General features: G+C 37.5%; 1 protein-coding gene across 4 annotated transcripts in view; it reads right to left on the bottom strand.

The window, feature by feature from the left end:
- Positions 1–16,598, bottom strand: part of SNTG1 (syntrophin gamma 1) — a 367,033-nt gene that overhangs the window by 165,341 nt on the left and 185,094 nt on the right. For all 4 annotated transcript variants that reach the window (XM_054817565.1, XM_054817564.1, XM_054817567.1 and 1 more), the window contains exon 2: positions 10,246–10,300. In XM_054817565.1, coding sequence (XP_054673540.1) covers positions 10,246–10,272 — 27 coding nt within the window. In that variant the 5' untranslated portion in view covers positions 10,273–10,300. The remainder of the gene's footprint in view (positions 1–10,245; positions 10,301–16,598) is intronic.

Raw genomic sequence — 16,598 nt, forward strand, 5'->3', positions numbered from 1 at the left:
ATAACTTTGAAAGTGCTCTGACGTTGTTATTCTTTTTAAACTAAGTAAGAAGAAGAAAAAATGAAAAGTTCCACACACTGAACTCACACTGAGGTCAGTGGAAGCTCTGGTCAGAAGACATCACACAGCCTTGCTCTAACATTTACGTGTCTTTTTTTTTTTTTTAACAGGATGAGATAGAAAAAGATTGAGATTGATAGATAAATCAAATAAATGGATCACAAAAGGAATTAGGTTTTCAGTACCACTGAAAAATTCTCTCTCATATCGTACATAAAATATTATGACATTAAAATAAAGTGCTTTACAGACTAAGATGACTCCTCTTTCCATGGAGTTATGAAGTAAGCAGTGACAATGGAATTTGAACAAAGCAGGCTGTAAATAACTATGGTCAAATAAAAGGGGCTAGCCTACAAATATCTACCACTTATAAAATGCCTTTCTCCTGCAGAAAAGTTTGCAGATGTGCCTTTCCTCCTCCCTGGATAACTGGCAATGGAATAAATTCTGCCTCAGATATGCTGATTATAGTTAGTCTGCCTTACTTGATTGCACATTTCTGATTTAGTCAATAACCCTGTAAAATCTCCAAAGTGTCTTTCTGCAAAAGCTGAGGGGCTTCTTTGTGGGAATTACAGGCATATAACCATAGCAGACACAATTAGCCATTAGAATAAAATTAAAATTAAAGTTGGTTTCTAAATGCATGTGGGCTGAGCTTATTCAGTCTTAACAAGGAAACCAAGCTTGAGAACAGCAAACATTTTGGCCCTTGGCAAGATTGATTGCACACACTCAGGGATCTTATTTACATCAGGCACTCTAAAATGTAATGAACCACTTTACTGTTGTTGGGCTTTATATAAGCTGGATTATGATACAGTTAAAAATTAAATCTTCAATTATACTACCTCCTTCCTTCTCTTACCTGAGACCAGTATTAACAACAACCGTGTAAACAAGAAGAATGTAGTTCAGTTTCATTAGATAAGGTCAAGAGAAGTCCTTGAGAACAAAGACTGGAATTTAATTATTTAATTATTTTACATTTCTATCTGCTGAAATTTCTCTTTTCTTCTCTCCCCTGTCCCCTTCAAAGCACTCTATAAACTTCGTCAAATAAAGATATGAGCTCCTGCATCCTTATCCAGAGCTGGAACTTAGGGAAGACGTCCTGTATATATGCTTTCATGTAAATTACTGTGCACATCAACATTTTTCATCCATGTGGCCCCAGTAAAATTATTCTTGATGGAAGGAGATCATCTGTCTAGACTATACCATTGCTGTCTCTTACATTTGAAGAGCTTAGATGGTGTGCATGTGGATGAGGTTTGGGGGTGTGGGGTTGTGGCTCATGTTAGCTTTTGTTCCCATTACTAATTTTTAAGAGATTCCATGAGAAGGTGTGCTAAAATTTTCCCTTCAAGCCTTCAACACTTCATTGGCAGAGGGCTCTGCCCTACACCTGACTTACAGCAATAAAACAGCATATAGCACATCAGCCGAGCTACTGTAACTGTCGGTGTGAGGTCATGCAAGGCATCCTCTTGTGCTCAAATGTATGATAAACTGCATCACCTTACAACAGACATGGATAGAGAAGCATAGTGCAGCTGATAACAGTTTGTTAAGGAAATACGCCTTGACTATGTTTGAGCCAAAATCGCCAGGAATATTACCCTGCTTACATTTATATATCCTACTTTCTTCATCCTATTTATAGAGCTTGGTATCTGTTGTAAAGAGGGCAAGAAAAGTTAGTGAAGTTGCGCATGTTTATGAAGTGGATGAGGTAGGCTGAGAAATGGATAGAGAAGCAATATACAGTGGTGAAAGAATGAGTTTCCACATGGGAGAGGAGTCAGTGACTTCAAGCAAAAGCTGTGATGAAGGAAGGTAGCACTACCCAAGTGGCAGATGCGGTGAATGTACTGCAAGGCACTGCCTCTGTCATCTCATTCTACCCCTCTTTAAAGCTGAGTTAGACCGGAACACTGATGTGGCAAGAGCTGATGTCCTTGGCAGGAGTTTAGAAACTGCTCACTGTTCCTGAACTAACATAACTACGAGAGGGGCTGAAAACTGATCCCTCTTTGCTTTGCCACACCAGTCTGTGCTGAACTTCCTGCTTCGGGGCACTATCGGAGAACAGCGTAGGTTAGCAGAGCCCACAAGGCAGACTGCTTCTGCAAAGAATATGGGCACACTCAGATCGTTATTAGCAACGAGGCCGTACAAAAAGCTCATTTAAAAATCTTTTTCCATTATATCCTAACACCGCATTGCCTGTATTGGCTGCGTATAGGATCTGGCCCCAGGACATTTCCTAAAAGGAACTTAGAAATGCTTGAGTACCGTAAACAGCTTGGTGTAATACATATGGACCTCACAAATATTTAAGAATTAATTTCAGAGGAAATATACGTGAAAACTACAGTTTATGCACTTATGCTAGCAGCAAAGTCTCTACCAGACATATACCAAAAATAATACTACATGAGAAACATCCTTAAAGATACCTATTGATTTCAAAGTCAGTTTCCTGCAGGACTTCCAGCATAAATATTTTTTAATTTATCTGGCCTAAAATAAGGCTGCTGGCAGGTCTTCTGTTGAAGAATTTTTTTTGTTTACATTTTCGCTATTTTTTGTTTGCCTTGTCATTTATGATAAGAAAAGAAAATTCTAAAACTTGTTCGATGTTTTGTTCTAAAGGACTTAATATTTCAGGCAATTTTAAATATTCTTCATTAGTTTTCAAGAGATTACTATTTCATTTTGTTTATTCTATTTTATCTATTACTTTTGCCTTATGGTAATAAGACATTTTGGATAGCTTTGCTTTTTCTAGCTTCACAACAGTAGGAAGACTTCAACAGGTAACCCAGAATAGTTCAGTCCATGAATCAGTGGAAGAAAGGAAAAGAAAAAAAGTCTCACAACACACTTTCTATGCCAGGTGGCCTGGAATTTTAGTTGCTGCTTTGCCTAGTACATCCTAAAATAAATGAAACCTCTACAATTTATTTTTAAGCCCTGAAATTTAATTTTACCATCAACAACCAGCAAAGAGAATGCGCTGCAGAAACTGCCTTAATATGTAGGTAGTTCACATCAGATGAATATCTGCACTTTTGGATGCTTATTTGAACTGAAGCTGATCTCTGAGTATTTGGACATATGCCTGTCACTGCTTTATAATCGCAAGTATAATAATAAAAAAGGAAATTGAATGAGAGGTAGAAGTTGGTAATGGCAATGAATACACGAGGTTGGAGTATGTGTCAGAACCACATAAAGGATGTTTCTTAAATGGTCCGGCTACTCATTCTGGGGAGGTGTTGCTAGCGTAAGTGAAAAGTGCTTATATTGTCAAAAATTGGAATGCAGCCCAGATACACAGGGATGTGTTCAGCTTGTCATTTGGAGCCTGTTCTATCAGGTACCAACATTTTCCAGTCCTACACATGAATTATACACTCTAACCTGAAAAAAAACATAGGAAAATGTTGAATTTGGACTTGATCTTCTTTTTATTTGATTTGCCAAGTCTGAGTATTTGGCTATAGCATTCTTCATTAGTGATTTTCTCAAAATAAAGTCTTCCAGAGAATTTCCTTGTTACATACAGTATGATTAATTGAATATGTAAATTAGATATTTGGAAAATATATATATATTTATATAAATATATAAAGAAATATAGATATATGAGCTTCTTGCTTAACTAAGGTATTTTTTAGAGTAAAAAACTTTCATTTTCTGATACTATAAGCAAACAATTTTTGATGTCTGAATTGCTAATGAGTTTACTGTGACTAGATTATATTATTACAGTTGAGGCCAAAAGATAAGCTAATGTAAAACTGAAGGCTATTGCAAGAACATGCATGTTTCTTCAAATTTAATCCACCTATTACATGACATTCTTACAAGCATTTTAAGTTGCCAGTCATTTTCCATCTTGTGATTTTGGGATTAAATTATGAATTGAAGCTGGATTTAAGATAAAAACCCCACAAACCCAAGGTATTAGAAATCCCAGCATTGCCATTTGATAGCATTTATAAACAAAGGAAATCATCAGCTTAGGCTGAAATGTGTAAATCAGAAAATGGCATAAAGGCAACTAGAAACAGTCCAAAATAGTATATAACAAGATTTATGAAAGAAAGTCACGAGGAAGTCAAAATACATTCTATGGAAGGTAAAAAACCCAACAAAATGGATGTTGAAATAGAGGTCACTAGACACCTGGACAACAGAATATATGAAATTATAAAGTTTCTGAAGTCTACAAGAATATCCATAGGGTTCATAAAGCAGAGGACAAACAACAGTTTTCCAATTCAAACTAATCCTTCAAAGAAACAATGGAGAGTACTGTAAAAACAGACTGCTAGATTATATGCGTGAAAACAAATGGGATAGTTACTAATTTAAATACTTTTGAAATTACATTTGGAAAAACAAAAAAAAGCCAAGCTAACAGAAGTAAAGAATGAGATTTCAAGAGTTAGAAAGTTGGATAAGTTAGAAAGCTGCTCATGCAGCTTGTTCATGAAGTAGATGGAAAATACCAACTTAAGGAAAAAAAAAAGTATCTAAGGGGAAAATGTTCTAATGCATTATAATCATCCCAAGTATTCAATTTCATCGGAAGCGTACTTTCCATGCAGAGGACAGTCTTATGTCAGAGACTGAGGTTATCTTCCAAGAGATAGTTTTCAGAATATAGAATAAGGTCAAATGAGTACAGGAGAGCGTTTAAAGAACCCAGTGACTCTATGATTTATGCTCTTGTAAAGTTCAGAAAGCTCAGGATAAAGTCTAAAAGAGGAGCTGGATAGCCTTATGGCTTGGAAATTGTTAAATAAGTACATGAACCACTACAATGGATACATTTGCTGATCAGTGAAGGAAGAGAGCATGGAATCCAGAATAATTAAATATGAAACAATGGAAAATTTCCCACAACTAGCAAGTGGAGAAGCCACAAGAAAAAATTAACTATAACTTTCTCATCATCAGATACCAGGTAGTTTCCCTTAGAAAAATACAAAAACCGAACAACATGTGTATGTGTGTAAGAGCTCATCTTTTTGTAGTACAATTTGAATTGTTTAGCACAGAAGGTATCTTCTTGCAGTATAAAACCAGTTTAAGATGCTTTGAAAGGCAGCACAGTCTACAGATAAGGGGAGAAAGTAATCATTAGGATCATAGGAATCATCCTGAGATTGACATCAAACTGTATCTGTCTACATATAAGTGTCTAAGCTCTCATTATAATCAATGGAGAAGTTCTCATTATAGGCAATAAAGAGTAGAGAGCAATTCAGATGATCAGCAGGTTTGGGGGGAACTGAATTACTCACTAGGCTCCACTGACTGTACTATTCAGATCTGCAGTAGGAACTTAGGCACAAAGTGCAGGTACCTACAAGTAGACAAGACCATTTCAGTGTTCAAATCTCAAACCAAATCCCACTAGTAAACACTAGAAAAAATAAGGGATGCATGAAAGCATCAGTACTATGAAAGAACTAACGTTCCCTCTGAGATCTCCAACGCACTAGATATCTCTGTGCAGTTATTTAGAGCAGCAATTATTTAGAATGAGAAGAGTAGTTTAAGGCAAAAAAAATTTAATATTTCATTGTGAGAATTGCACATAAGAGGTTAAAACCACTGATGTCCGCTTATCTCTTATACAATCATTGTGGATGGAGATCCGCAAGGTTGGCATGAGAAGCAGCCGAAGGAGGGAGTCTTATGGCAGCAAGACAGCCCTGTTTTGGCTAAAGAATGTGGAATAAACAGATAAACGGTTTCTACACAAAATCTTGAAGGCCACTGTGCCCGGAGTGAGATCTTTTGCTTAATTATCCGTGAAATGAATATTAAAGTTGACACCCTTAAGTATGATAATGAGCTAAAAGAAGTACATGCTGAACATATATGACTACAGTACTCAACTCTCCACCCAAATCATGTTAAATGTCACCCCCGGCAAGGAACAGCTAAGGTTAGGGAATAAAGGATATTGAGGAAGTTACTCCCAGGGGGGAGAGAAAAGATTGAAGACCCAGAAGAGGCAGTCAATGGGCTGTGCTCCTCCTCCACCCAAGATAGGGATGCCTTCTTGGTAAGCATTGCAACTTTACCTTTTGGTGAAGAATACCTGGGATGGCATTTTGCTGGGATTATAATCATATATTAGCGCTATTGTAGTAAGTGCATTCATCACTGGCAATTCTGAACTCTTTATATCTGTTGCTTTAATAAACTTTCTATCTGTTTCAACTTTCCAGGACTGTCTCACTATGAAAAATGTGCTTTAGCCTCAGTGAATCTATGTGGAATATTTTGGTTTAATCCTAACTGAAACTCAGTACAAACCATTTACTGCCATTAGCAAGGATGAGGATGGAAGTACCAATGAGTCTGAGCCCCACTCCTCATTTTGGGAGAGTGATCTTCTACAGTGGTGGTGGTTATAGCACTGGAATGTGGAGAAAGAAAGACGATAAGATATTCAGAAGAAAGGAAACAAAGAGTGAAAGAAGAGGAAGACCAAATAACCAAGATACCTCATGACAACTTTATTGCCATTATTAAAAACTGCCTAGTCGTTATTTTGGCATAGAAGACCAGAGACTATTTTTCCCAGATACAAAGTATGATTGAGAATATGATACAATAGGGGATGGAGGGGAAAGAAGGCTGAAAGTTGTAAATGTACTGACTAGGTAACCAATAAAAAAAAAAAAGGTACATGGAGCAAAGTCTACAGCTACTTTACATTTCATGTCAATAGTTGAAATAAATAAAATAATGCCAAAACTTCTGTGGCTTGGAGTGACTAAACTGTTGCTGAAGATGTGCCAATGGAACAGAACCACAAGTTAATTAAAGAGGTAGTGCCACAACAGTATTTTCTTTAGTTGCTATTGTCACTTTCATAAGAAGCTCAAGTACTAGATGAGGTTTTGCTGTCAAGTCTGGAGAATTTTAAGATATTAAGGAAACTGCATTAAAAGCAATAGGTATATATTGGGAATTGAAATACCTGACAGAATGGATGATTACACCTCATACTGAATTCAAGTGAACAATCATGTTAAGTAATTACTTAATATTTGGATGGTGCAATTCAAAGGACAGTGTCCACCTGAGTGGAGAAACAAAAATGAACCCTTCTGAAAGCCAAGAAGTAGATAAAACCCACAACTGTTAGGTTACGCAATAAAATCTTGTCTGCACACACATAAAGGAGTATACACAGACTATGGCAGATGGAGGGAGTCCAAATAACACCCTGCCCAGTTCTATCAAAGGGGACACCAGCTTACTGAAGGCCCATCACCACAAGCCCAGAGGAGCACAGGAGCACAATGGCAGATGGGAACCCAAATTAGGGACTCAGAGGAAGGGACACCCGGTCTGGTCCCCTGCCAGGGCTGTCCCTGGACAGCCTCAGCCCCAGTGTCCAGGTGTGAAACCCATCACGATAAGTCAATGCCAGAGCAGCTATAGGACTGAGTGGGGGTCACTGCCTGTGGGTGTGAGACACATTATGGGATGTCCTGGATTGCACCGGACTTATTATGGGATGTTTAGGGGAGAAATCAAAGGCAGGGGAAGGGAGGGGTTTAAGTGATTTGTGGAGGAACAAGTAGGGGAAAATAGAAGATTAAGGGGAGAAAAAGGGGTTGGTCATATATAAACAGTTTTCTGGTCAGTATGCTTGTCGGGCCATGCCCTGAGCCTCATCAGCACAGTCTGTCTCATCCTCTTATTAAATTCCTTTCTAACTCTTTTCCTGGGTGAGGGACCCTGGGGATGTTGGGGGGATGGGAGTGTGTGTATGTCTGTACCAAAAGCTGGAGAGGGGTTAAGGCCTCAAGGGCTCGTATGCCCAGCTGCCAACAACTGGGAAGACTGGGATCCATGGGCAGCTGCTGGGCAAACTAAGCCCAGCTGCTGAAGGCATCCACACTGTACATGCACATACATATATTCTCAATAGTGGACCTCCATCCTGCCCAGCCATACAGGGGAGCAGGATGATGCTGTCGGAGCTGTCTGTGTTTGTGTGACTGCTCTGTGTGTCTGTATGTGATCTGCATGGCTCGCCGTGTACATAAGTAAATACATATATATGGATACATGTAGTGCATATGTGTGGTCTGTGTGCATATGCCTATTGGGGATACATCTTCACCCTCTCTAATGGTCGGACTGGGGGGCATGGAGCTGCAGCAGCCTCCCCTCTCTTGGGCTTTCAGATTCAGCTCAATATATTTTCCCTCAAACAAAAAACAAAGTAGATGATGCCTTACAATGATAGTGATTACAATGATTTTAGTCAAAAATTACACTATGTGTAAGCATAAGGCTACTGATGATTTATTTAGACATAGGCATTTGATGAAAGTAGGTTGAAAGTATATTTTATTAACTTTGATTGGCTTGGGAGGAAAGATGTAGATCATAGTTTTCAGAATTTCTCAGAACTGACATCACTGACTCTGTGGCACAAAGCTCATTTTACATGAAGCAGATAAACTGGAGTTGAATCCACCTCATTTAATTTTATTAATCTGAAAGCTAAAGGAGCTTCTTCATGGTCTCCAGATTACGGAACATTTTTAGGATGGGAGGAGCCATCCTCTCTGTGACTATCACAGAAACTCCAACAAAGCAACTGATTTCTAAAGAGCTATATTTGATATCAATGCCCCCATTAGAAGCTAGATACCGAACAAAACAGATCTGTCAACATACTTGCACTGTAAAGGCCAAGACAGGACTCATCTGTCAGGTTGTCTTTCTGAGGCTGCTCTTGTTAATGCTTATGGGCACAGAGTGAAGTTAATCGCCACTAAATAGTCTATACCAGCATGCAGTTTAAATAATAACATAAAAATCCTATGAAAATAGTATGTATCTGCCTCTTTTGCTCAATAAGTGCATTGAAAAAAGATATTTAAAAAAGAAACAAAACCAAAAACCAAACCTCAAAACTAACTGCTTTTTCCAGGCAAATAACCTGAGATATACTGTATTACAGTACTTAGACTGGGCATGGATCTTCTGAGATATTAAACCGTGTTACATAGCATCCTGGACAGCCATTACAGTATCCTTTCCCAAAGGCAAGTTTCACTTTTAATTTTTAATTCCACTTTAGTTTTTGACCCTACCACTCCTTTCAGAATGCTGTCATGATTTAATGTTCTTTAGCCTGCTTATTTTCTCTTCTCCCCTAATTTATGCCAATTGATTCTCAGGTCAAAACTGGTTTTAGCTGCAGTTAGTTCTTGGTTCTACTGCTGTTTCCATCCCTCCACTTCTATTTTTTTCATGGGATCATGGTCACACTTAATGATATGGCCAGTTTTCTTGTTCCCAGTCATAACTTCCTAAACATTGCTTGTGATTCTCAGTGTGCAGGTAATTGTTATGACCTTTTAATCATAATAATGCATTGACATCATTGTGTAATTTGGTGTAAATAGTTCTGAGTCTCAATCGCTAAAGTTGTGAAAACACATTAAAACAATTCATTCCTACACAATCATTGAGTAAATATGATGCTGCTTTTAACATCTACAAATACATCTCATTTACTTTCTTTCACGTAGTACGAACACAGAAAGCAAAGCACTTCCCCCATCTCTAGTAGAAGGGGACTGAAGTACTTTGCATTGACATTATGAAACTATACGTATTTTAAGTGAAAATAACACTCTTACTTCATCAAATCAGAATTGAATTACTTTTCATTTTGGTCATCTTAAAGGCCTCCCCTCTTTCCCTGCCCTTTCCCCATACTGCTACATTTCTCCCATGATTTTGCTGAACAGCACTAGGCAGATTTCTGGCTCTGTTGAGGTTTTTCTTCAGGTACAGGCTTTCAGACATAAACACTTCACTAAGAGCAAAGCTCACACAAAACATAGCTACCTGCATCTACACTGTGCCTAAAGAGGTAAATTGGAATGGACAGAGGTGAAGGCTAGTGATGAATACACCTGGGCAAATTCTTTCATCTTCTACTACAAAGTCTGTCTGCCACCATAAAGTGATCAGCTGAATAACTTATATCTGATTATATAATTCCTCTCATTTCTGAAAAAAAGGGTAAAAAAAGGGATTTTGCATGTAAAAAGGATTAATAGTTCATTGCTTTTGATTCTACTATTGTTTGAAAAGAAAAATATCTGATCTTACCTCTTCACAGGTGGTCCTGAAATCCATGTGCTATGACACAGCAAGTGATATTTGTCTAAAATGGAGAGAAAGATTTCATTAGAACGAAAAAGATATTGCAAAACATAAAAGTTATCTGTCTGAGCTGAGCAATTGCACTTCTCTTTGAAAGGTCCCGTTATAGTCATTGCTTAAAAAGAGAAATTATCAAAGTTGCAACAGGATTAGGAAGTGCAAGGTGTTACAAGTTGTTCCTGTTTCTTATAAAATACACAACCCAGTTTCACTGAGTATAATCAAAGGAATGCTTATGTTCCCACAACCTCCTCCCACAGGACATTCAAACTTACTTTTCTTAGTGGCTGTTTTGGCATTTTTTGTTGTTTTCATTGGTGGGTTTTTTTCAAAAGTAAGGGTATACTGGAAAGTAACACTTCAGATGGAGACAAGTGTTGCTCTTCAGAATGCCCTCTCTCTTCTAACACACTTTTTTTTTTTTCTCCTCTAATTAAAACTCATCATGCATCAATACCTTTTGTCTCACATTTTATTAACATACGTAATCTCTCCAAGAAAGCCAGTGTCATTTAACAGTGTGCCTACTTTGCAGAAATATTAATGAGTTGAAAAAAACCAAATGTTAGAAAAGTCAGGAATATGTGTGAGTACTGGCAAAATGTCACACCAAATCCTGTGATTATCACTTTGCCTGGCCTTTACCTAGAGTGTATTCATCCCAATGCACACTTATGCATTCATCTATTTATGAGATAAAGCCACTGGAACATGCTGTTATCAAAGGATAATAACAGTGTCCTGCTGCTGGTTCTCCAACAGAAATATTCATGCATCATAACATGCAATAACGTTTCCAGGAAACACTTCCTGGAAAAAACAGTCATTTCCTTCAATGGCTGGAGAAACAAAACCTGTAACCAAATCTTCGCAATCAAGCATTTTATTGCTATTCTTTATTAATTATGTGCTTACAATTATTTGTATAAATATAGTACTCAAATCTCCAACACAAAATTTGCCCCATTAGCCTAAGTTTAAAACTAAAAAAACTATAGTTCACATTGTACAAAAATATAAGTCCTAATAATAATAATAATAAAACCTCTTAATCTCTTAATTAAGTCTCTTAATTTGTTTTGCTGCCCTGGATGCAGTTTTATTAAACCCAAGCACACGCACACATGAGGTTAATTTACTGAGCTCTGCCTGGTTCACAGCCTGTGCTCTAGTCTAATTTCCAGCAGAGCTAGGCTAGGTTGGCTAGGTTACAACGCAGGAATTTAAAAGGAACCCATCATCATTCCTTCTTTATCAGCTTTACAAGTGCACCAAGATCCAATAAAGAACTGTATCTGTAATTCTGCTCTCAAAGTGCTCATAAAAAACAAGGTCACTATTACAATCTTGAAGACTGTTCTCTCTGGTGGGACAGACATTGCGCAAAGAAACAGGTTTCCTTGTAATTTTTATGAACTCTCTTTCCAGGTGCTGAGTAAGCTGAAGCGGGAAAGAGGCTTTACTCACTTTAGCAAAGTATTCTGAGAACTTTTTAGCCTTCTGGAACTATAAATGTATGTATCTTTAAAATATGAACTGAAGTACTGCACGGTGTTCTCCTTTCTTGGGCCCTGATTGTGTCAGGTCAGTAATTCCTTTACAGTCAAAAGTGTTTTCACTTATGTTCTGCCTTATTAATAAAATTTCTGCAAAGTTTGAGTTGGGGCAACTTTGGTTCCACAGTCAATGACAATTCTTTTTTAGCTACTGTTTGATGTAAATCCTATCAAATCCGGGTCATTTCCACAACTCAGTATTACTCCATTTTCTTCTTTTTGTTGTTTTCATGTATTATGCATTTATTTACTTCAGAAATATTTGTATTACCACATAGAAGAACAGTCAAGAACAACTAGGCTTTGCAGCATCATAGCTGATTGTACATACAGCTCATGAGCTAAAATAACTTCTAATTCTGCTCAGACAATAATTTAGCAATCTTAGAAGTATGAAACTTCACATTAATATCAAATTCTTTATTGAAAAAGCCCTTTAAAACCCTTTTTAAAATCCCTTTTTTTAAAAACCCTTTTAAACCCCCCATTTTAAACACCACTGCCATTAACTCTAGCATGCTTAAAATTATTTTGAAAGGCAGGAGTCATAGTTCTCTGTCCTATGTCTTGAGTGCTGTCATGTCAAACAGTGCCCTTGGCCTTCAGAGAGACAGTCCTCAAACTATAAATATCGCCTCCCGCTACCTGTTGATACTTGATGAATCAACCTGCCAATCACCTTAGTGATACTTCCTTTTTCCCCTACATGCTAAATTACAAACAGGTAAAATAAAATACACAACAAATACTCTCCTGACATCCATGTCCTACCAAAATAACTTCTCTGTTTCCCACAGAAAGATTACACACAGAGTTTCCTCTGGGAAAGCTGGTTAGAGGCAATTTTTCACTATCTGTGACAAGAGCTTTTACTATTAAAGTATTGTCTAAAATGTAAACTTGAAACTACGTAATTCTCAACACAAAATCATACTCATTGCAATGAGCGTACCTGTTTCTCAGGCATTCGACAACTCAGTTACTAATCTTTGCAATACAGCTGCCACTGCTTCTCTGTCCCTCTATTTCCTATCGATTCTCATCCGCAGCTGCACACAGAGAATTTAAGCCGATTATCAGTGTTCTTTTTCTGACTATCAGCAATTTTATAACACTTGGTATTTCAGAAACAGTACAGGGAAGGTTTGGTTACAAAGTGCAGTACCTCATAAATCAACTCAGAAATATCATTGTTTCCAGTATTTACACCCTGAATAAACTCTCTAGATGATTACATTACAGGAATACATATCATGCATCATATTGAAATTTTATGATCTTATGCTGGTAAAATGTCCCAATGATTAGTAATTGCTTCCTCCTGTAATACATGAATAAAGGCCGAAAATATAAAACCAAGTAATTTTAAAAATAAAACATTTATAAAATGATAAACTGTGAAACCCACTGCTGACAGATATCCCCCATCAGCCTCTGGCTAACATCTTCAACCCCTTTATCTCCAAATCACAGCCACTTTCACCCGAGCACCTTTCCAGCTCTCCTAGGAGCTTCCTTCAGTCTCACCTAGACAGCTCCCTGGTTACCAGCCCAAAGCCCCCTTCAGCCTCAACATCTGATTTTTTTTGTCCCTCCCCACCCTTAGTTTGCTTTGGCACAAGCTGTGCTCCAGAAGGTGAGAAAGGAGCTGCCTGTGGCTTTGAAGGGAGGAGGCGCAGAGGAAACAGCGACAGTGCCAGGACAGAGCAGAGTGTGCAAGCACAGGGGGACGCACGAGCAGCTTGCATTACTCAAAGAGAAAGAGTGGCTTGAACAGCAGCGAGGCTTCCTCTGAAAGGGTTGGGAACCAATGCGATCAAAGATATGGAAACAAGCAAGCTGTGAAAAGTTACTTTCCTTCCTTTTGACTTGATTTGCAATCTGCACTTTCCTCCAAAACTGAGTTACCAAACTTACTTAGCTCATCTCTGCTGATAGATGTAAAGGAAGTAACACATGACAGACAGGTTGGGAACAGAATTTGACACCCCCTTGACAGAACAAGCAGTTATTCAATACTGAAGAAACATTTACTGAGCAGTATTATTATGGCATTTGTGTTCTAAAGGGAAATCAATGGCTAAAACATAATGGTAAAGTTGAAGGCTATGGCAGCCCTCAGAGACAAAGCTTCATTTAGGATAATGCACTGAGCACTTGAGCTATGCTCTGATCTTCTTATAATAAATCAGGTCATATTCCAGTAGTATAATAGATGTAATTTCACAAAGTACTTCCGTGACTGAATACTCCAGTATACTTAATAAAATAAGATAGCAAACAAAATTTCATGTGCACACAACAGTAATAAGAGACAATTTGTAAAGTGGTGGGAATACCACAAGCTAAATAAAATACTATTGAAGCCATAGTAAGTTCTTAAGGTTACTGGTGCAAAGTAAGAATACAATATTGTATGCACAAATAACAAGTTCATGGAGAAATGATGTATTATCAAATGCAATTTGATTTAGCATATGATATCACTGTAGCTTGTATACTTCTTACTTGCTGGAGACTAGTCACAAGAAATTCTTATTGTCTGAGAACTGAGTTGCTAAGTAGGAAACAGACTAAAGCCACGTTTCAACGGCACAAATATCAGATCTGCAACTAAATGTGATAGTAGTTCACAACTAAACTTCTTGTTTGCCTTTTCAAGCCCTTCTCATGCCTCCATTCTTCCCATCATCTTTTGTACTTTACATTTTGAAGATGTCTAAAGGAAATCATACGTGTCATTTTTGTGTGTGTTACGAAATGAAACATACACCTTTGTAACTCTGCAGGGGCTTTTTTCTTTTTTAGCAATAATTAAAAAACCCAACAAACCCATCTTTATTGTAAATAGGGAAAGAAGGCTTAGAAATTACCCTTACATGTAAAGAGGCATTACTTTTAAACGCAAATTCCATGAAGGCATACTCATTCCATCCAGCTTGCTAAAAAGTGTTTAGTACTGGAAGAGTGGTCAGAGGCACGCATACAGCACAGTAAATCAAAGGAGCAGTTTAGTAACCGCAGATTAATAAAACCTTATTCAGTTGCTGTCTTCCAGCACACTTGAATTATATTTCATTTGAACACTGAGTTACTTATGTTCGGTTAATATAATGATTTTTAATAATTTACGATAGTAACATATTGGACTCATCTGGTGAAAAATTTCTCAATGTGTTGGGAACAGTCTCTAGATCCAAACACACAGCCTCATACTTCCCTCATAGAGTTCAATACATGAAGGGGGATCTATATATTCCTTGCACAGAATTGCAGCTTTAATAAATTAATTGAAGTTGAAAGATGCTCATAAAGCTGGAGGCCCCTGAGCTCCACCTACTTCAATCTACCTGATAGTTCAAGGACTGAGATGAGCTTTGAACTCAGCAAAGCCGTGCACTTTGGCAGTGATGAAAATAATCACCCGACAAAGCTTTTTGACAAAATGTCCAGCTCTTAGCAAAGCTCATGCTTCCAAAGAATTGAAGTTGGCAATTAGTAGCTAACAATGTTTTTAATGTTTAATTCATTTTGCCTTGGTTAAAACAAGAATGATATTTACCTGCAAGTCATAATTTATTTCAGTTGCAAGCATTTGTAATCAGAAAGCTCAATTAAAGATTCACTGTATAAACATCAATTTTTTTCAAGAATCAGTGAGCCACAAGGCAGTATTAACTGAATGAATGTATCTTGGGCTCCTATTTGTTTATCCAGTACTGTTTGCACTGACAATTATCTGCTGCCCACCAGAACAAACACCCACAAAATGACTCAACAAGTAACCCAGCCTGTTCTGGCTTGGCAAAAGCAAACTGATGGAAATGGCAAAATAAAATTAAAAAAAATAATAAAAAACCAAACAAAAGCAAAAACCAAAAGCCATGCAACACACAATCTTTCAGAGGGAAAAAGCAGTATTACAGGATAATCATCTGAAAATGGTGAGGTTAAGTGCCAATGGGCTGCTACTGCATGTCTGTATGTGAAATGCTCTGTGCCAAACTGGAACAGGGCAGTTTGGCTTTGGGTTAAAACCTGGATGTTGCTAGGAAAAAAAGATCCGTCTGATGTCTCGCTTTTCCAGTGTTACCTTTTGGTGATTCACTAGAAGTATGTGAATATAATTACATACTTAATTTCACAGAGAGGTAGTGCAGATGTCAAAGCCCAAGCAGGGATTAAGTGTCTCCTTATTCTTAACTGCTCTGGAGGCTCCATGCACTGTTTCATGATTTAGACCATTTCTCAGTTCTGCCTAAATAACAGTGCCTTGTATCAAAGATGAACAGAAGTTCTTCTCTATCTGGCACTGCAGTCTGTTTTTTCTCTCCATTATCTCTCAATACAGAATTTCCTTATGAAAGAGATACTGGGATTCCACTGCCAAGGCAATTGTTTCCCAGTCAAATATAAATGTCACGCTTCTCGCATTATGCCTAATGCTAATAGTTTGGAATGTGACACTCCACATCATATTACATCTTCTGATTTCACTTAAGTTACAAACAAACAAACAAACAAACATTGTACCAATCTCTTAAAGGATGTAAAGTTATAAACACTTTGGAGATTTTAATTTGCTGGATTCTTGGGAATTGCTTGAATAATAAAGTGAGCTAAAGACAGGAATGCTTCAACTTCTTCAAATACTGAGCATGCTTTTTCAAATTATCAAGCAGGTAAGATAATACTTAATGACAAGGTCACAGTTTAATGTAAGTTTTGTCTTTGCCTTACCCC

The sequence above is a fragment of the Grus americana genome, chromosome 2, assembly GCF_028858705.1.
Source record: "Grus americana isolate bGruAme1 chromosome 2, bGruAme1.mat, whole genome shotgun sequence".
NCBI lineage: Eukaryota > Metazoa > Chordata > Aves > Gruiformes > Gruidae > Grus > Grus americana.